This window comes from Amblyraja radiata, chromosome 37 (genome assembly GCF_010909765.2).
Source record: "Amblyraja radiata isolate CabotCenter1 chromosome 37, sAmbRad1.1.pri, whole genome shotgun sequence".
In the NCBI taxonomy this organism is placed as follows: domain Eukaryota; kingdom Metazoa; phylum Chordata; class Chondrichthyes; order Rajiformes; family Rajidae; genus Amblyraja; species Amblyraja radiata.
The window spans coordinates 17,618,861-17,640,938 of record NC_045992.1 but is presented as its reverse complement, the minus strand read 5'-3'; the positions used below and the strand labels follow the sequence as shown (position 1 = coordinate 17,640,938).

Below are 22,078 nucleotides of genomic sequence, written 5' to 3'. Positions count from 1 at the left end.
TCTGCATACAGGCTGGTCCAATATCCAATCGATTTCAAAGTGGCATTCACCAGGAGAGCGCTATCAGAGTTTGTCAGGCCACACAGGAGGATAACTCACAAGGTTAAAGTGCACAAAGTATAAACACATCCTCTACAATGACCACCATCAACGCCCTGCTTTCTGCAACGGAATTGTTGCAGCTGGTTATATGACAGGCCAGGGGGCTGCAGGACACAAGGGAGAGATCCTGTACAAAGGCTGCTGTTTCTTACTGAACCTTTATCACAGAATCATACAGCATGGAAACAGGCCATTCAGCCCAACATCCATACCAAGCATGATGCCCCATCTATGCTAAACTCAATTGCCCGCTTTTGGCCCCTATCCCTCTAAACATTTTCTATCCATGTACCTGTCCAAATGTCCTTTATTAAATTGTTATAGTACTTGCCTCAACTACCTCCTGTGACAGCTTGTTCCAGATACCAGCCATTCTCTGAGTGAAAAAGTTGCCCCTCAGGTTCCTATTAAATCGTTTCCTGCTCACCTTAAACATATGTCCTCTGGTTCTTGAATCCCCTCCTCTGGGTAAAAGACTGTGCATTCACACAATCTATTCACCACATGTTTTTGTACACCTCTACAAGATTAGCCCTCATCCTCCTGCATGCCAAGGAATAAGGTCCTATCCTGCCCACCGTACTGATGTTGCCTGATCTACCTGTGACCTGATAAAGATCTCCATGCGTTTGCTGTCCCTCAATCCCTGGGGGTGTGGATCGCCATTCTCTGGATCGCTGCAGCACACACCATTCTTCCCCGCTGAGAGAGGTGGATGGAGTGAGCGAGGTGAGATAAGGGTGAATTCTCCCCCAAGCTCTCAGCTGGATGAGTGACTTCTTGGATTGCCCTGCTATGCTTGGTCCTGTGGGAATAAGAGGTTTGCGGAACCATCTCGAATTCTGCGATGAAACAGCATCTTCACGATTGCATCGTGCTAAATTATTCAGCTAAATATTATACAAACTTAAAACTAGGAAGGGGAATAGTAGTAGGCTGCTTGGTCTCTCCTGCTTGCTCTGCCTCTTAGCAAGGTCTACTGCCCTTCCTGCTCCACACTGCCCTCAACATCCCAATCTTTCATCACGTTCTTTACATTTTGGAATGGTTTACAGGGTCTTCTTGAATGGAGTCTGTGTGTGTTATATTCCAACAACAGGGTGTCGTGGCACCTCACAGGGTCACGAAGAGAATTGGAAGAAGATTTGAGTATCGGGCAAGTTTGGTCTCATTTGCATTTGGCTGGAACGTAGGTGCTCGCAGCTTCACCATTGCGGTTTTAACTAAGTCACTTGGTCGTTTTTCTCCACACTTCCGTACCAATAGACAACACGGGCGCTCTTGGAGACTACCCTGCGTGGCCGGGTCAACAAAAGAGCGGCAGGCATTTAGCACAAGAAGCTGCTGAGGTGTGAAACTCCTTGGCTTCTTGCTCCATCTGGGTGGTGACGTTGTGTTGCCTGGTGCTTCCTCTGGGAGGTCCAGTTGTGGGAGATACGACTACCAGCCTCTAGGTGGCACTGGCGGGGCAGGAGATGACTTCCCCCTTGGCTGGACTGGACTCCTGCAAAGACCAAGAGAAGTGTTAGTGACTGAACAGAATAGACACAAAATGCTGGAGTAACTCAGCGGGACAGGCAGCATCTCTGGAGAGAAGGTCCAGTTGGAATAAGAGCTTTGCGCAACTGTCTCGAGTTCTGTGGAACAGCAGCATATTATGATAATAGACAATAAACAATAGGTGCAGGAGTAGGCCATTCGGCCCTTCGAGCCATTCAATGTGATCATGGCTGATCATCCCCAATCAGTACCCCGTTCCTGCCTTCTCCCCATATCCCCTGACTCCGCTATTTTTAAGAGCCCTATCTAGCTCTCTCTTGAAAACATCCAGAGAACCTGCCTCCACCACCCCCTGAGGCAGAGAATTCCACAGACTCACCACTCTCTGTGAGAAAAAGTGTTTCCTCGTCTCCGTTCCAAATGGCTTACTCCTTATTCTTAAACTGTGGCCCCTGGTTCTGGACTCCCCCAACATCGGGAACATGTTTCCTGCCTCTAGTGTGTCCAAACCCTTAACAATCTTACATGTTTCAATGAGATTACCTTTCATCCTTCTAAACTCCAGAGTGTACAAGCCCAGCTGCTTCATTCTCTCAGCATATGACAGTCCCGCCATCCCAGGAATTAACCTTGTAAACCTACGCTGCACTCCCTCAATAGCAAGAATGTCCTTCCTTAATTATTTCCTCAAATCATGATTGCATCGTGCTAAATTATTCTGCTAAATATCAGACAAACTTAAAAATAGGAGGGGGAATAGGAGAAGGCGGCTTGGTCTCTGCTGCTTGCTCTGCCACTTAGCTTCTCTCCAGAGATGCTGCCTGTCCCGCTGAGCTACTCCAGCATTTTGTGTCTGTCTTCGGTGTAAACCAGCATCTGCAGTTCCTTCCGACACAATTACAAATTCAACCCGAATCGCCCTCTGCAGAACATTCACCAGCTAGGTGCCAATAAGCCTCCTGCAACCCAGAATCTGGTGGTCTTTAGACTTTGGAGATAGAGCACAGAAACAGGTCCTTCGGCCCACCGAGTCCGTGCTGACCAGCCATCACCCCATACACTAGCACTATCCCCCACACACTAAGGGCAATTTATAGGTTTACCGAAGCCAATTAACCTACAAACCTGTACATCTTTGGAGTGTGGGAGGAAACTGGAGCACCCGGAGAAAACCCACGCAGGTCACAGGGAGAACGTGCAAACTCTGTACAGACAGCGCACGTAGTCAGGATTGAACCCAGGTCCCTGGCGCAATGAGGCAGCAACTCAACCGCTGCGCCACCGTGCTGCCTCTGATAGGCAGTGGGTGCAAATGGCAGGGATTGTCATGTGGTGGGTATCTGGTTGATTCTGTTGTTTAGTTTGTGAGCCGGGCATCTGGAGCTCACAAGTTCCCACAGCCTAGGTCAACATTACCACCTCCCTGCTCTGCCTCCTGTAAGCTGACTATTCCATTCCCCCACAGAATGTGAAAACACACACCTCCAGATTCAGGACTAGGCAGCAGTACAGACCTCCCATCTACCTCATTGGACACCCTCGGACTATCAAGGTTTCAAGGTCAGTTTATCGTCACATGTACCAATGAAGGTACAGTGACATTTGAGTTACCCTATGGCCATACGAAGTGAAAAGTAACAGGACACACAACCACATAAATAAACGTTAACATAAACATGCACCACAGCGGCTCTCCACATTCCGCACTGTGATGGACGGTTCAATCTTCTCCCTCTTCATTCTCCCGCGGTTGGGGCCATCAAAGCTCCAGCAGCCGGCGATCCGAAGCTCTCGCGTCGAGGTGATCGAATCTCCCCCGTCGGGACGGTTGAAACTCTCCGCGGCTTGGAGCTCCCGAATCGGTCTCTAACCAGGGGCGCCACGATGTTAGTCCAGAGGCTCCCTCGGTTGGAGCTCTCCACAGTCAATCCCCAGCAAAAGTCGATCTCCCGGCAAGCTCCACGATTGTAAGTCCACGCCGCGCCGGGTCGGTCTCCAGGAAAGCCCGCACCACTCCACCATGTTCGGCCGCAGTGGGGACAGGAAAATATTGCATCTCCGTCGAGGTAAGAGATTGAAGAAAGTTTCCCCCAACCCCCACCCCCCAAAAACAAACAGAGGAACACTAAAACATACTTTTAACACATACTTAAAATAACAAAATAGAAGACAGGACAGACAGGCTGCTGGCGAGGCAGCCACTTGCTGGTCTTTAAGTGGGCTTTACTGGACTATGTGTCGGAAGGAACTGCAGATGTTGGTTTTCACTGAAAATAGACACAAAATGCTGGAGTAACTCAGCAGGACAGGCGGCATCTCTGGAGTAAAGGAATGGATGACGTTTAGGGTCTGAAGAAGGGTCTCGACCTGAAACGTCACCCATTCCTTCTCTCCAGAGATGCTGCCTGTCCCGCTGAGTTACAGAGAGTGGGTACAGAGGCCCGACACAGAGCATCGATACAATGTTCTGTCTGAATGAGTGGGTGTGGTGTGAGTGTGTGTGGGGGTGAGTGGGTGTGGGGGTGAGTGTGTGTGGGGGTGAGTGTGTGTGGGGGTGAGTGTGTGTGGGTGAGTGTGTGTGGGGGGAGTGTGTGGGGGTGAGTGGGTGACGGGATGAGTGTGTGTGGGGGTGAGTGTGTGTGGGGGTGAGTGGGTGAGTGTGTGTGGGGGTGAGTGTGTGTGGGGGTGAGTGTGTGTGGGGGTGAGTGTGTGTGGGCGTGAGTGTGGGTGAGTGTGTGTGGGGTGAGTGGGTGAGTGTGTGTGGGGGTGAGTGTGTGTGGGGGTGAGTGTGTGTGGGGGTGAGTGTGTGTGGGGTGAGTGTGTGTGGGGGTGCGTGTGTGTGGGGGTGAGTGGGTGGGCCGTGGGTGATTGTGTGTTGGGGGTGAGTGTGTGTGGGGGTGAGTGGGTGTGGGGTGAGTGTGTGTGGGGGTGAGTGGGTGTGGGGTGAGTGTGTGTGGGGGTGAGTGTGTGTGGGGGTGTGTGTGGGGGTGAGTGTGTGTGGGGGTGAGTGGGTGAGTGTGTGTGGGGGTGAGTGTGTAGGGGGTGAGTGTGTGTGGGGGTGAGTGTGTGTGGGGGTGAGTGCATGTTGGGGTGAGTGGGTGGGCCGTGGGTGATTGTGTGTTGGGGGGGGGTGGGGGTGGGGGTACCTGGCTTGTCCACGGGGTGGCACGCGGGGCGGAGGTAAGCTGGGCGGCCGGTGTCGACTCAGGCGGGCATTGGAGGTCCTGAAGCTCGCTGGCTCGTTGTCCTGGTGTCAATGAGAGCACAGAGTCAAAGAGTGAAACAGTGTGGAAACAGGCCCTACAGCCCAACTTGCCCGCACCAGCCAACATGTCCCATCTACACTAGTCCCACCTGCCTGCAATTGGCAGCGTGTGATGTAGTATCTCCGTAACGTCACGCTAACAAACCGCTACATCCCAACTGCATTCCCCCGGTCACCCAGTCTAATCCATGACATGGTGTAGGGACCTAGGTATGGCACGGTGGCGCAGCGGTAGAGTTGCTGCCTTACAGCGCCAGAAACCCGGGTTCGATCCTGACTATGGGTGCTGTCTGTACGAAGTTTGTACGTTCTCCTCGTGACTTGCGTGGGTTTTCTCCGGGTCCTCCAGTTTCTTCCCACGCTCCAAATACGTGCAGGTTTGTAGGTTAATTGGCTTTGGTAAAAATTGTCCCTGGTGTGTAGGATAGTGCTTGTTTACGGGGCGATCGCTGGCTGGCACGGGCGCGGGCTCAGCGGCTCGAAGGGCCTGTTTCCGTGCTGTATCTCTGAAGTCTAAAGTTTTAGGTAGTTGGCTGTGGAAATCACAGTCGCTGCCCCTGACGGATAGTCACCCAATCATTCCCCTTTCCCCTCCCCCATCCCCCTCCCCATGACGCCAACCTTCACCCATCCTCTCCCCCCTCCCACTTCAAACTTCACCCACCATCCCAGCCTCTCTGAACACATTCCAACCACAAAATCCACCTTTAAATCCCCGCGCCCATCTCACAGCCCACCCTCACCCCCGTCTCATCTCACAACGTCTTCTTGGGATCAAAGTGACTTCCTCAGTGATGATAATGGACTATCCCTCATTGTTCATAAGTTATAGGAGCAGAATGAGGACATTCAGCCCATTGAGTCTATTCATAAAGTTATAGAAGCCACATAAGGAGCGCCAACAACGTTTCAATGTATCCTACGCCAGGTCTTCTGTCGTTCTCTATCCCCCCCCCTCCCCTCCCCCCTCTCATGGTGGCCCCCTCAGCCACTTTTGGGTTTCTTTCATGAAAGGCCATGTGTGAACCGAGATGGTGTGTGATTAAGCATGTCTTACCTCATTGTCCCCTTCTGCTCCACTGCTTAAGCTGAGCACACTGCGAGTGCTGGAGCGACTGCTGAGGCTGCCTGGAGGAAAGGAGAAGTCCTTTAGAAATGGAACACTCCACAGAAGCAACGTCAGCGAGAGAAAGCGTACAGGTCTGCTCGTCAGAAGGTTCTGGAAGCCAGGTGCAGATGAGGCTCCAAGACCGAGGTACACAAACCCCCCCCCCTGTCCCACTTAGGAAACCTGAACGGAAACCTGAACGGAAACGTCTGGAGACTTTGCGCCCCACCCAAGGTTTCCGTGCAGTTCCCGGAGGTTCCCGGAGGTTTTTGTCAAGTCTCCCTACCTGCTTCCACTACCAGCAACCTCCGGCAACCACCTGCAACCTCCGGGAACCGCACGGAAACCTTGGGTGGGGCGCAAAGTCTCCAGGGGTTTCCGTTCAGGTTTCCTAAGTGGGACAGGGGCATTTAGAGCATCAGAGACCCAGATTCCATCCTGACTATGGGTGTTGTCTGTGCAGTTTGTACCTTCTCCCCGTGGCCACGTGGGTTTTCTCTGGGTGCTCCGGTTTCCTATGAGCCTCCATCTGCTTCTGGACCTCCTGACGACAGAACTCAGTTGGCTAGAATTGGTCGTAACATTTCATCCCCCCCATCCAAGTCCACAAGAAATTGCTGCAAATTGTGGACGCAGCCCAGACCATCGCACAAACCAACCTGCCTTCCATTGACTCCATTTACACCTCACGCTGCCTCGGCAAGGCCAGCAGCATCATCAAGGACAAGTCGCACCCCAGTCGGTCACTCCCTCTTCTCCCCTCCCCCATCGGGCGAAAGGTATAGAAGTGTGAAAATGCACACCTCCTGATTTAGGGACAGTTTCTTCCCAGCTGTTATAAGGCAACTGAACCATCCTACTACCAGAGAGAACTCCTGAACTACGATCGGACTTTCATTGATCGGACTTTACAGGCTTTACCTTGCACCAAATGTTATTCCCTTATCATGTATCTGTACACAGTGAATGGTTCGATTGTAATCATGTACAGTCTTTCCGCTGACTGGTTAGCGCACAACAAAGGGGTTTCACTGTACCTCGGCACACGTGACAATAAACTCAACTGACCCCTGACCCGCAACACTGGTGCTCTTCAGGATTATGTGTTCAGACCCCTGCCTATGGCTTTGTGGCCAATTGCAAGGCCAGCTCAGTGTTTGCGTTTGCTGATGACTCCACAGTCTTGGTGAAGATGAACAACGATGGTGGGATGGAGTGGAGGGAAGGGATTGTGAACTTTATGTGGTGGTGTGAGAACAACAACCTTGCACTTATCTTTGATCGGACTTTACTGGCTTTATATTACATTAAATATTATTCCCTTTATCATGTGTGTGTATACTGTGGGCGGCTCCATTGTGAGCATGTACTGTCTTTCCGCTGGCTTTTCACTGTACCTCGGCACGTGTGATAATTAGCTAAACTGAACTAATGGCAGCAAGACGAAAAATGTTTGACCTAAGGAAGCGAGGGGGTGAACACACCTGGACTATTATGTGCAGTTTTGGTTCCCTAATTTGAGGAAGGACATTCTTGCTATTGAGGGTGTGCAGCGTAGGTTTACAAGGTTAATTCCCGGGATGGCGGGACTATCATATGCTGAGAGAATAGAGCAGCTGGGCTTGTACACTCTGGAGTTTAGAAGGATGAGAGGATATCTCATTGAAACATGTAAGATTGTTAAGGGCTTGGACACGCTAGAGGCAGGAAACATGTTCCCGATGTTGGGGGAGTCCAGAACCAGGGGCCACAGTTTAAGAATAAGGAGTAAGCCATTTAGAACGGAGACGAGGGAACACTTTTTCTCACATAGAGTGGTGAGTCTGTGGAATTCTCTGCCTCCGAGGACGGTGAAGGCCGGTTCTCTGGATACTTTCAAGAGAGAGCTAGATAGGGCTCTTAAAAATAGCGGAGTCAGGGGATATGGGGAGAAGGCAGGAACGGGGTACTGATTGGGGATGATCAGCCATGATCACATTGAATGGCGGTGCTGGCTCGAAGGGCCGAATGGCCTACTCCTGCACCTATTGTCTATTGTCTATAACATCATCCTGTCCTCTTCAACGGAGCTGCTGTAGACATGGTTGACAACTTCACGTTGCTTGGTACCCATTAGCCAGCAACCTAACCTGGTCGCATCACACTGGTGCAATGATCAATAACGTTCTTCAGCGAATTTACTTCCATAGATGTCTGATAAGATTCAATGGTTCAATAGTGTCATAGAGTGATACACAGTAGTGTCACAGTGTCATAGAAACAGGCCCTTCGGCCCAATTTTCCCACACCAACCAACATGTCCTATCTACATTAGTCCCACCTGCCTGCATTTGGCCCATATCCTTCTGAACTTGTCCTATCCATGTAATTGTCCAAATGTTTCTTAAACATTGCGATACTACCTGCCTCAACTACCTCCTCCGGCAGCACGATCCAGACAACCCTCCACCCTCTGTGTGAAAAAGTTATCTCCAAGGTTCCCATTAAATCTTTCCCCCCTCACCTTAAACCTCTGGTCCTCGATTCCCCTACTCTGAGCAAGAGACTCTGTGCGTCTAACCAATCTATTCTTCTCATGACTGAGTACACCTCTATAATATCAGATCAATTGTGCTTCATTTGTCACACGTGCAACTGCACAATTCAATTATCTTTGCATATTTACACATGTGGGGCGCTGTCATGTTTTGGCCCATTTCCAAAGTCCGTTCTGCCCGCACGCTCGATGTACAGGAGCTGTTCCCGATCCACGCGAGCCCCAGGCTCCTGCAGGCCTGCCTCTGTCGCCATCCACTGGATCAGCCCGCAAAACGATGTCCCTCTCCTCCTCTCTCCTCGCCCGGCCATCTTGTGTGTCCCGGGGGTGCCTCCGGCAGCCGACCTTGAAGGCGCTGAAGGCATTACCCCGGCTCACCCTCCTCCAGTCCGACATCTTCCTTCCTCCTCATCGGCTCTCTGGTCTTCAAGGAATGAGTAGGGTCTGGGCTTGGCGGCTTCCCTCGCGGCCCGATGAGCCTTTGGCCCTTCGGGCGGGTGCCAGGTTGTGCAGCCACGGCACTCAGCCAGCATGTCCGCCAGGATTCTCACCAACGCCTACAGATGCGCTATAGAAACTATTCTGACGGGATGCGTCTCGACCTGGTCTGGCAACCCCTCTGCTCTTGTCCACCTGAACCTGCGGTGAACACAGCCCAGTCCATCGCAGCCTCGACACTTCCACCCACCCAGTCCATCAACAGGGCCTTGCATCAGGAAGGATGGAGGTATCGTCACCACCCTAGTCATTCCCACTTCTCTCTTCTACCTTCTGGGAGAAGATGCAGGAGCTTGGAAGCCCAGACATCCAGACTTAAGATGCTGGAAGGAACTGCAGATGCTGGTTTAAACCGAAGATAGACACAAACCGCTGAAGTAACTCAGCGGGACAGGCAGCATCTCTGGAGAAAAGGAATAGGTGACATTTCAGTTCGAGACCATTCTGACTGAAGAAGGGTCTCGACCCGAAATGTCACCTATTGCTTTTCTCCAGAAATGCTGCTCGATCCGGTGAATTAAGGGCCTGTCCCACTTGGGCCGTCATTTACATGACAGGCCGGTAGTGACTGACGTGCGACGGTCGTGCGCCCGCACAGCCGTCTGGAGCGCGTGACGTCATTTGAAGATAGACACAAAATGCAGGAGTAACTCAGCGGGCCCGGCAGCATCTCTGGAGAGAAGGAATGGATGATGTTTCGGGTCGAGACTCTTCTTCAGTCTGAAAGAAGGGTCTCGACCCGAAACATCACCCATTGCTTCTCTCCAGAGATGCTGCCGGACCTGCTGAGTTACTCCAGCATTTTGTGTCTATCTCAAATCATCTTGGTTTGGGAGTAGGAGTGGGGGCGGATCCGGATCCGCAACGGCCGTGAGCCCCAGGCCGAGCTCGGGGATCGTTTGCCTGCTTCTGCTGCTGTTGGAGGTGAGACGTTGCGTCGCGCCAGGGTCTTGGGCCTGTCCCACTTTGGCCGTCAGTTACGCGACAGGCCGGTGGCGGGCAAAGATTTAGTTCAGGACGAAGTCCACACTCCTCCACGCCACTCCATGTGCCCGTCCCGCGTTACCCACACGCTAGCAGGTCGCGTAAATGGCGCGCGAATGACAGCCAAGTGGGACAGGCCCTTAACTCCAGCTTTTTGTGTCTAGATCCAGACTTAAGAACAGCTTCTTCCCCACTGCTATCCGACTACTTCTATACCCACTTCCCAGTGCCCTGAACACTTACACCTAAATCTAGATCATTCTGTCATACCAAGGCTGCACTTCAATGACTACACTACAATTTCTGCCCCAGTCTGCTGCCTTGCATCCATTCACTGTTATATTTGTTGCTGAATCTATGGACACAGAGTGCTGGAGTAACTCAGCGGGTCAGGCCGAGCATAGGTGACATTTCGAGTCGAGACTCTTCTTTTTTAGTTTAGTTAAATACAGCGCGGAAACAGGCCCTTCGGCCCACCGAGTCCGCATTGATATGCGATCCCTGCACATTCACTATCCTACACACACTAGGGGCAATTAATAAATATACCACGGCAAATATTCTACAAACTTCTACGTCTTTAGAGTGTGGGAGGAAACTGAAGATCTCAGAGAAAACCCACACAGGTCACGGGAAGAACGTACAAACTTCGTACAGACAGCATCCGTGGTCAGGATCAAGCAAGGTCTCTAGCGCTGTAAGGCAGCAACTCTACCGCTGTGCCACCTTGTTGCATTTGTTGTATCTATCCTTATCATCCATGGACACAAAGTGCTGGAGTAACTCAGCAGGTCAGGCAGTATCAATGGAGAACATGGATAGGTTACGTTTTGGGTAAGGATCCTTCTCTTCCGCCTCCATTATTATTTATATTGATCTCTCTTTGAGCTTCATGCACCTCAATGCAAATGATAGCAAGCTAATCTCAACATAGAAACATAGAAATAGGTGCAGGAGTAGGCCATTCGGCCCTTCGAGCCTGCACCGCAATTCAATATGATCATGGCTGATCATCCAACTCAGTATCCTGTACCTGCCTTCTCTCCATACCCCCTGATCCCTTTAGCCACAAGGGCCACATCTAACTCCCTCTTAAATATAGCCAATGAACTGGCCTCAACTACCTTCTGTGGCAGAGAATTCCACAGATTCACCACTCTCTGTGTGAAAAATGTTTTCCTCATCTCGGTCCTAAAAGATTTCCCCCTTATCCTTAAACTGTGACCCCTTGTTCTGGACCAGTGTTTCTTCTTTCTATCACATTGTTTTTATACATCAAACTCTGGAATTTAGATGTACATCGTGGAACCGCGCCGACCTCCGATCACCCGTCCACACTAGTTCTATCTTATCCCACTTTCCCATCCACTCCCTACACACTGGGGACAATTAAACTACAAACCCGCACGTCTTTGGGATGTGGGAGGAAACAGGAACACCCGGAGCAAACCCATGGTCACAGGGAAACATGCAAACTCTGGAGCAGGTGTAAACTCCGGAGCCGGTGGAACGGGTGTAACCTCTGGAGCGGATGTACACTCTGGAGCGGATATAAACTCTGGAGCGGAAGCACACTCTGGAGCGGGTGTACACTCTGGAGCGGGTGTAAACTCTGGAGCGGGTGTACACTCTGGAGCGGGTGTAAACTCTGGAACGGGTGTACACTCTGGAGCGGATGTACACGCTGGAGCGGATATAAACTCTGGAGCGGGAGCACACTCTGGAGCGGATGTACACACTGGAGCGGATATAAACTCTGGAGCGGGTAAAACTCTGGAGCGGGTGTAAACTCTGGAGCAGGTGTAAACTCTGGAGCAGATATAAACTCTGGAGCGGGTGTAAACTTTGGAGGAGGAGCCATCTTGGGGAACGGCTGCTAACCAGCAGCCGTCCGTTTAATTCGCTTTTTTAAAGGTTTTAGTTAGTCCTGTGTCTCGTCCGTTTGGAGAAATGGACTTTTAAATGTGGGGGGTAGGAGGCAATTTTGTTTCTAGGTCCCTACCTGGTCGGTGAGGCAGCTTTTTCTCCGGGCTGCCCGTCGACCCGTCCTCGTGGCCTACCAGCGGGCTTGGAGCGCCGTTTCCTGGCAGGGACCACCCAGCACCTCGGCCTCGGTGGCGGCACAGCGCTGGAGCGCTATCGTGGAGCGGAGCGGGCGATGCCTTGCCTGGTTCGCCGCGCTGGATCGACGCGCTGGAGCTCCGGTGAGCTGAGACCGCCGAGTTCAACACCTCCGGGCTGCGGGTCTGCGGAGCGGAGCGGGCGGCGCCGATTTCAACATCGGGAGCCTGGGAGCTCCAAACCGGCGCGGCCTTGTCGGCTTCGGAAGCCGCGGTCCCCAGTCAGGAAGCGGCCGTTCCAGGTGGCCCAGCCGCTGAGTGGACTCTCCCGACGCCGGGGCAACAGCACCCGGTGAGAACGGCCAGGAACATCGGGCCTCTGTAGAGGCAACTGCGGTGGCCTCAATAGGCCTGACTTTGGGTGAACTTCGGGTTGGGGACTGGACATTGTGCCTTCCCCCACAGTGGTATCCTTTGTGGGGGGTTGATTTTTTGTCTGTACGTAATCCTGTTAGTCTTTGTCCAAGATGGCTGCCGTGAAGAGAGTGTGGACGCTGGCGCGCTTTAGCTGCCGCTGCTCTCTCTTCACATTGTGTTTTTGATTTTTTGTTTTTGGACTGAATTCTGTTTTTAATTTGTGTTTCTGTGATGTCTTTATTATTTATTTTATTCTGATTATATGTTTTTTATTCCTGTTAATCTTTGTAAGGTGTCCTTGAGATGTCTGAAAGGCGCCCAAAAATAAAATGTATTATTATTATTATTAAACTTTGGAGCGGGTGCACACTCTGGAGCAGGGCGGCACAATGACACACATGTACAAGTGCATGTCAATACTGTTATTGAACCCAACTCAACCACCTCCTCTGGCAGCTCGTTCCACACACCCACCACCCTCTCAGTGAAACTGTCGCCCATCAGGTTCCTATTAAATCTTTCCCCTCTCACCTTAAACCCATGTTGTCTGATTTTTGATTCCCCTACTCTGGGTAAAAGGTGCATATCAAATGATGAGATGCATCACAAATGATCACAAGCCTGAGGACTTGAAATATTTCAGAACACTGTAAAGAACAACCAGGAATTTGGTTGTAACAGTAAGAGCACAGTGGCGCAGCAGTGGAGTTGCTGCCTCACAGCGCCAGAGACAGGTTCGATCCTGACTACGGGTACTGTCTGGTCACAGTTTGTACATTCTCCCTGTGATAGCATGGGTTTTCTCCAGGTGCTCCGGTTTCCTCCCACACTCCAAAGTTATACAGGTTTGTACGTTCATAGGCTTCAGTAAATTGTAAATTATAAATTGTCCCTAATGTGTAGGATATTGCTAGTGCAAGTAATGGAATGTCCGAACTTGGTGGGCTGAAGGGCCTGTTTCCGTGCTGTATCTCTACAGTAAAGTCTGAAGTCAAAAGGAAAGCAAAATATAAGAGTTATCAGCAGCAAACATAACAGTGGAAGGTTATAATAGATGATTAAAAACAAAAAGGTTAGCAAAGATATTGCGAGATCTTATGCACTCAGACTTATGCTGGGGAATAGGAAAATGACAGAGAAATTAAACAGAATTGTGTTGTCTGACCTGGGTGGATGAAGATGCAGATAGTCTAGATTTAGGGAAGGAGGTGTAATATCTCCAAACTCAAAGAAACTGGCAAAAATGAACAAAAATAATAATTGGAGAAATGAGTTAGACAGAAGCTGAAAAACAACCACCAGAACGCAATGACTAGGCTGGGACTCTACTCCTTGGAGCGCAGGAGAATGAGGGGTTGGGGAATTGAGAAGCAGTGGATACAGGTTTGAGGTGAGGGGGGGGAAAGATTTAGTGGGAACCTAAAGGGTAACATTTTTACAGAAAGGGTGGTAGGTGTATGGAACGAGTTGCTGGAGGAGGTAGTTGAGGCAGGGACTATCCCAACATTTGAGAAACATTTAGACAGGTACATGGATATGGCAGGTTGAGAGGGATATGAGCCAAACGCAGGAAGTTGGGACTAGTGTAGATGGGGCATGTTGGTGGGTGTGGGCAAGTTGGGCTGAAGGGCCTGTTTCCGTGCTGTGAGACTATAACTTGCCTTTGATGGGTTTGAAGGAGGTGGTGACTGATACAGTGAAACGCTGGTTGCTATTGGCCAAAGCTGACAGGATTCCGCAATCGTTCCCACAGGTTAAAAGGTGCAAGCCCCCAATGTAGGAACGGACAGGGAATGGGAAGAGAGATCTTGAGAACATCAGTGGTAGAGAAACTGGTAACATCCATTAACAGGCACAAGTGAACATGTCACTTAGAAACTAGTGACACAAGGAACCACATATGATGGAATAGTCATAGAGTCATATAGCACGGAAACAGGCCCCTTCGGCCCAACTTGCCCACACCCACCAACATGCCCCATCTACACTAGTCCCAGCTGCCTGCGTTTGACCCATATCCTTCCAAACCTGTCCTATTCATGTACCTGTCTTGTGTAAAACACCAAGTGCTGGAGCAACTCAGTGGGTCAGGCAGCATCTGTGGAGAGAATGGACAGGTGATGTTTTGGGTCAGGACCCGATTCTGAAGAAAGGTCCTAAGGCGGAACATCATCTATCCATTTCTTCTACAGATGCTGCCTGACCCACTGAGTTTAATTTAGCTAAGGGATACAGCACGAAAACAGTCACAGAGTCCTCGCTGACTAGCGATCCCCGTACACTAGCACGATCCTACACACATACAGGTATAATTGACAATTTTACCAAGCCAATTAACTTACAAACTTGTATATCTTTGGAGTATTGGAGAAACCAGAGCACCCAGAGAAACCCCACGCGGTCACGGGGAGAACGTACAAACTCTGTACAGACAGCACACGTAGTCGGGATCGAACCTTGGTCTCTGGCGCTGTGAGGCAGCAACTCTACCGCTGCACCACTCCAGTACTTTGCGTTTTACTTAGATAATAGTGTTTGCATTGGATAGAGTCATCAGAGATGAATAGATTGTGGACAGATGTGAGTTTTATGAGGGTATAACTGGCAGAATGAGGGTGATACAGGATCGGAGCTGCATAGTCTCCCCAACGTACGTCAAAGATGCAACGTATCCCAAGTTTCTTCTGATGCAAGATGTGGAGTGTCATCGTGGGGACATGGTTAAGTGAGAACGTGACAGAAATAAATATAGAGCGGACACACGGAAAAGCAGAGTGTATTTTTAAAATGCTGAAAGAGTGAAATGCTGGATGGCACGGTGGCGCAGGGGTAGAGCTGTTGCGTCACAGCGCCAAAGACCCGGGTTCAATCCTGACTACGGCTGCTGTCTGTACGGAGTTTGTACGTTCTCCCTGTGACCTGCGTAGGTTTTCTCCAGGTGCCCCGGTTTCTTCCCACACTCCAAAGATGTACAGGGTTTGTAGGTTAATTTGGTTTTGGTAATAATTGTAAATTGTCCCTAGTGTGTTGGATAGTGTAATGTGCAGGGATCGATCACTGGTCGGCATGGACTCCGGTGGGCCGAAGTGCCAGTTTCCGCGCTGTATTTCTAAACTAAACGAAAAACTAAACTAAAATAAAATAAACTAACAAAAGGTGCTGGTGAACAGAGGGAACTGTACATGAATTACTAAAGATGAATGTGCGCAGATCAGTGCAGTTTAGTTTATTGTCACGTGTACCGAGGTACAGTGAAAAGCTTTTGTTGTGTGCATCTAGAGGCTAACCTAGCACATACTTTTGTAAATTGTATAAAAGTCAAAAATTTCTGGATTGATATTTTTAGAATAATTTCTGAAGTTATCAATACTAAATTGGATCCCGATTCAAAACTAATAATACTTGGCAAATCAGAACAAAGTCTAACACTCACAACAAGCCAAATAAACTTTCTTGGCTACAGTATAACTGGGAAAAAATTAACACTAACATTTTGGAAAGGCCCTATAACCCCCACAATTAAAACAAGAACTTTTTATCAGAATATGATCTCCATTCATTGACTATTTGAAGAGGTAGATCGGTTCAGCACGGGAACCTAACTGAAGCTTGAACTCAGGATTAGATGTAAAGTTATACTTTATAATCCACGAACCAATCTCCAAAGATGTATTATTAGTAAATCATTCCATTTAAAAAAAAATATTGACATTTGTGGGGTTTTTTCCTCTTTCTCTCTTACTTCCTATCTTTAAAAAAAAACTAGAAGCAGAACCAATCCACAATTGATAATATTAATAATGTACAACTGATATACATGAAATGTTTATAATATGTGTTTGCTTCTAATAAATTTAAAAAAACAAAAAACAGAAGCATTGCACTGGCCCTCATTGCAAGGTGATGTGAGGACAAATGTTTGTCAGGAATTATACAGAGCTCTGGTGGGACTACAGTTAGAATGATGTGAACCATTCTTCCTGCTCTACCTAAGCAAGGACAAAAACACCAAGAAAGGACACGAAGTGCTGGAGTAACTCAGCAGGTCAGGCAGCATCTCTGGAGAACATGGATCGGTGACGTTTCTGATCGGGACCTATCTTCAGGGATGCGTTAGCACTCCAGCACTTAGTGAATCGTTCAGAATTTCAGCAGCTGCAGTTCTACCAGATGCCTGCCAGATTAAGAACTCTAATAAGAGTCAGATTAAGAACTCTACACCTATAACAACTGGGATTTGAAAATGGTGCCAAATCTGGCGACTCTGTATACTGGCTCAGTGCATTACTATTATACACATACACCAACTGAGAGGCGCTTATCTAGGATGTATCTAAGGGCTTACATAAAGTACACAGTAATGATTTTCACTGTACCTCGGTACATGTGACAACAAAGTACCATTGAACCATTGAATCATCTAATGTCCACATTAACGTTAAAATAGCAACAGGGAAATTACAATGAATCTTCATCCGATTCACAAAGTCATAAGTGATAGGAGCAGAATTAGGCCATTCGGCCCATCAAGTCTACTCCGCCATTCAATCATGGCTGATCTATCTCTCCCTCCTAACCCCATTCTCCTGCCTTCTCCCCATAACCCCGACACCCGTACTAATCAAGAATCTATCAATCAACCCCTTAAAAACATGTATTTTGACGTGGCCTCCACAGCCCTCTGTGGCATTCTGGAAATGCAGCTTTGTCCCGCTACCAAAGACTGACTGGAAACTATTATTAAGAAGAATAAAATCTATTTTCAAAGAAACATACAGTTTAGGTTTATGGGTAGGATTAGATTTATTATGGGCATGTGTACTGAGGTACAGTGAAAAGCTTTGTTTCGCATGCTATCCAATCAGATCAGATAATATTATGCATAAATACAATCAAATCAAACTCGTACAACAGGTAGAACAAAGGGGATGATACAAAGTGCAGAGTATAAATCTCAGCATCGTAGCGCTCAGTTCCAGAGACAAAGTCCAATGTCCGCAGTGGGGTAGAGGTGAGTATCTTAGTTTATGGTAGGACTGTTCAGAAGCCTGATAACTGAGGGGAAGTAGCTGTTCCTGAGTCTGGTGGTGCGTGCGTTCAAGCTTCTGTGTCTTGTGCTGTACGGGAACAGAGAGAAGAAGGAATGACTGGGGTGACACAGGTCTTTGATTATGTCGGCTGCTTTCTGAAGTGTAGATGGAGTCAATGGTGGGAGGTCTGGTCTGTGTGATGGACTAGGCTCCATCCACTACTCTCTGCAATTTCTTGCAGTCTTGGGCAGAGCTGTTGCCAAACCAAGCTAAGATGCAACCCGACATCATACTTTCTATGTGCAGGGAGGAACTGCAGATGCTACTTAACGGGACGACAGATGGCACAATGGGCTAAGTGTTCGGCTGGTAACCGGAAGGTAGCCGGTTCGAATCCCGCTTGGAGTGCATACTGTCGTTGTGTCCTTGGGCAAGACACTTCACCCACCTTTGCCTGTGTGTGAATGTGTGTGAGTGATTGGTGGTGGTCGGAGGGGCCGTAGGCGCAGATTGGCAGCCACGCTTCCGTCTGTCTGCCCCAGGGCAGCTGTGGCTACAGAAGTAGCTTACCACCACCGAGTGTGACTGAGGAGTGAATGAATAATGCGATGTAAAGCGCCTTGAGTATTAGAAAGGCGCTATATAAATCCCATCCATCATTATTATTATTATTACTTAACAAGAAAGATGGACACAACATTCTGGAGTAATTCAGCAAATCAGGCAACATCTCTGGTGAAAAGGAATAGGTGATGTCTCGGGTCAAGACCCTTCTTCAGATTGAGAGTCAGGGAGAGGGAAACTAGAGGTACAAAAAAGATTCCGAACAAATCAGAGCCGGCAACAATGACCAAAGAACGGTGGGGCCCACAATGGTCCATTGTTGGCTGGGGAAGAGGTGATAACGAAGGGATATATGGATGCGAGCAGTGCTTGCCATGGTGTATCTGCTCAGTCTCCTGAGGAAGTATTGGTGTGTCTCTTCTGGGCTGTGGCATCAATAATAATAATAATAATACATTTTATTTATGGGCGCCTTTCAAGAGTCTCAAGGACACCTTACAAAAATTGAGCATGTAGAGGAAAAACATGTAAGGGGAATGAAATAAATAGTAGAGACATGACTAGTACACAAAGTAAAGACAGAATTCAATACAAAACACAGTATGAGGCAATTAATGCACAGATGAAAAGGGACGGGGACGTGGGGCTAAGGATAGGCAGAGGTGAAGAGATGGGTCTTGAGGCGGGACTGGAAGATGGTGAGGGACATGGAATTGCGGATCAGTTGGGGGAGGGAGTTCCAGAGCCTGGGAGCTGCCCTGGAGAAGACTCTGTCCCCAAAACTGCGGAGGTTGGACTTGTGGATGGAGAGGAGACCGGCTGATGTGGATCTGAGGGACCGTAAGGGTTGGTAGGGGGAGAGGATGTCAATGAGATATGGGGGGGCCAGATGGTGGAGGGCTTTGTAGGTGAGGATCAGGATTTTGTAGGTGATCCGGTGGGAGATGGGAAGCCAGTGAAGTTGTTTGAGGACTGGAGTGATGTGATGCCAGGATTTGGTGTGGGTGATGAGTCGGGCGGCTGCTTTCTGGACCAGTTGGAGTCGGTTGATGTAGGTGGAGCTGATGCCAAGGAGAAGTGAGTTGCAATAGTCCAGTCGGGAGGAGATGAAGGCATGGATGAGTCTTTCAGCAGCGGGCGGTGTGAGAGAGGGTCTGAGTTTGGCGATGTTGCGGAGATGAAAGAAGGAGGTTTTAATGACATGGCGGATGTGAGGCTCAAGGGAGAGGGTGGAATCAAAGATCACGCCAAGGTTGCGGGCCTGGGGAGATGGGGAGACAGTGGTGCCGTCGTTGGTGAGAGTGGGGTTATTGATTTTGCTGAGTGTGGCTTTGGAGCCTATGAGGGGGAATTCTGTCTTATCGCTGTTGAGTTTGAGGAAGTTATGTTGCATCCAGGTTTTTATAACTGACAAACAGGAGTTGATATGGGAGAGGGGGGGGGTTGTGGGGGGATTTGGTGCCAAGGTAAATCTGGGTGTCATCAGCGTAACAGTGAAAGTCCAGATTGAAGTGGCGGAGTATCTGACCAAGGGGGAGGATGTAGATGATGAAGAGGAGGGGGCCGAGTACGGAGCCTTGGGGAACGCCTTGAGTGACTGCGGCTATAGCAGAGGTGTGGTTGTGGAGAGAGATGAAGTGGGATCTGTTGGAAAGGTAGGAACGGAGCCAGCTGAGCGCAGAGCCTTCAATGCCGAGGTCTTTGAGTCTGGTGAGCAGGATGTTATGGTTCACTGTATAGAAGGCTGCGCTCAGGTCGAGGAGGATGAGGATGTTGAGGGAACCAGTGTCAGCAGAGGTGAGGAGGTCGTTGAGAGCTTTGAGGAGAGCAGTTTCTGTGCTATGGAGGGGGCAAAAGCCAGATTGGAGGGGTTCAAGTAGGTTATACGCAAGGAGGTGGGAATGAAGTTGCGACGCAACGATACGCTCCAGGGTTTTTGAAAGAAAGGGGAGGTTTGAGATTGGGTGGTAGTTAATGAGAGAGGAGGGATCAAGACCAGGTTTCTTTAAGATTGGTGTAACGGCAGCAGTTTTGAAAGCGGAGGGGACAATTCCTTGGGACAATGAGGAGTTGAAGAGATTAGTGAGGTAGGGGCAGAGAACGGGGAGGCAGGACTTCAACAGGGGAGTGGTTTAGTCCACGACAGATCATTGGGAATATTTACACCACACTTGAACTTGAAGCTGTTAACCATTTCCACATCAGCTCCATTGATGCTGTTCACCATGCTTCCTGAAGTCGATAACTAGCTCCTTCATTGAGGGAGAGGTAATTGTCCTGACACCATGTTACGAAGCTCTCTATCCCCTTCCTGTACTCTGTCTCATTATTGTTCATGATCTATCCCAGCACAGTGGTGTCATCTGCCAACGTGTAGGTGGAGTTGGAGCTGAACTGGGCTGAACAGTTAGACAATAGACAATAGACAATAGGTGCAGGAGTAGGCCAATTGGCCCTTCGAGCCAGCACCGCCATTCAACGTGATCATGGCTGATCATCCCCAATCAGTACCCCGTTCCTGCCTTCTCCCCATATCCCCTGACTCCACTATTTTTAAGAGCCCTATCTAGCTCTCTCTTGAAAGCATCCAGAGAACCTGCCTCCACCACCCTCTGAGGCAGAGAATTCCACAGACTCACAACTCTCTGTGAGAGAAAGTGTTTCCTCGTCTCCGTTCTAAATAGCTTACTCCTTATTCTTAAACTGTGGCCCCTGGTTCTGGACTCCCCCAACATCGGGAACATGTTTCCTGCCTCTAGCGTGTCCAAGCCCTTAACAATCTTATATGTTTCAATGAGATCCCGTTGCATCCTTCTAAACTCCAGAGTGTACAAGCCCAGCTGCTCCATTCTCTCAGCATATGACAGTCCCGCCATCCCGGAAGGAGATTGAGAACCTCGTGTCTTGGTGTCGAGACAACAACCTTTCTCTCAATGTCAGCAAGATAGTGATGGACTTCAGGAAGTGAAGCGGTACACATACCCCAGTTTACTATGACGGTGCCGAAGTAGAGATGGTTGAAAACTTCTAATTCCCAGGAGTCAATATCACCAACAACTTCTCCTGGACCACCCATACTGAAGCAACGACCAAAAAGCACACCAACGCCTCTACTTCCTTGGAAGGCTTAGAGAGTTTGGCATATCCCCAACAACTCTCACCAACTTCGACAGATGCACCATAGAAAGCATTTTATCATGATGCATCACAGGTTGGTTTGGGAACAGTTCCATTGAAGACCACAAGAAATTGCAGCAAATCGTGAAAGCAGCCCAGATCATCACACAAACCGATCTCCCTTCTATTGACACCATTTATACCCCCACGCTGCCTCGACAAGGCCAACAGCTTAATCAAGGACGAGTCGCACCCTGGCCACTCCATCTTCTCCCTTCTCCCATCAGGCAAGAGGAACAGAAGTGTGAAAACGCACACCTCCAGATTGAGGGACTGTTTCTTCCCAGCTGTTTTCAGGCAACTGAACCATCCGACCACAACCAGAGAGCAGCACTGAACACCAATCTACCTCTTTGGTGACCCTCGGACTATCCGTCATTGGGCATTGCTGGCTTTACATTATTCCCTTATCATGAAACATAATCATGTAATCCATATACACTGCAAATGGATCGATTGTAATCATGTATTAACATAGAAATATAGAAAATAGGTGCAGGAGTCGGCCATTCGGCCCTTCGCGCCAGCACCACCATTCAATATGATCATGGCAGATCATCCAAAATCAGTACCCCGTTCCTGCTTTTTCCCCCATATCCCTTGATTCTGTAAGCCCTAAGAGCTGAATCTAACTCTCTTGAAAACATCCAGTGAATTGGCCTCCACTGCCTTTTGTGGCAGAGAATTCCACAGATTCACAACTCTCTGGGTGAAAATGTCACCTCATCTCAGTCCTAAATGGCCCACGCCTTATTCTTAAATTTTGACCCCTGGTTCTGGACTCCCCCAACATCAGGAACATTTTTTCTGCATCTAGCCTGTCCAATCCCTTCGGAA

The 22,078-nt window shown here is 49.2% G+C and overlaps 1 protein-coding gene across 3 annotated transcripts in view; it reads right to left on the bottom strand.

Moving 5' to 3' along the window:
- Positions 1-1,169: 1,169 nt before the first annotated feature.
- Positions 1,170-22,078, bottom strand: part of pik3ap1 (phosphoinositide-3-kinase adaptor protein 1) — a 148,259-nt gene continuing 127,350 nt past the window's right edge. The window contains exons 15-17 of one of the 3 annotated variants that reach the window (XM_033012490.1): positions 5,925-5,995; positions 4,749-4,849; positions 1,170-1,606 (exon numbers count right to left, since the gene is read on the bottom strand). In XM_033012490.1, coding sequence (XP_032868381.1) covers positions 1,543-1,606; positions 4,749-4,849; positions 5,925-5,995 — 236 coding nt within the window. In that variant the 3' untranslated portion in view covers positions 1,170-1,542. Of the gene's footprint in view, positions 1,607-4,748; positions 4,850-5,924; positions 5,996-17,254; positions 17,588-22,078 lie in introns of those variants that run through there. The other 2 variants (XM_033012491.1, XM_033012492.1) reach the window with 2 other exon arrangements.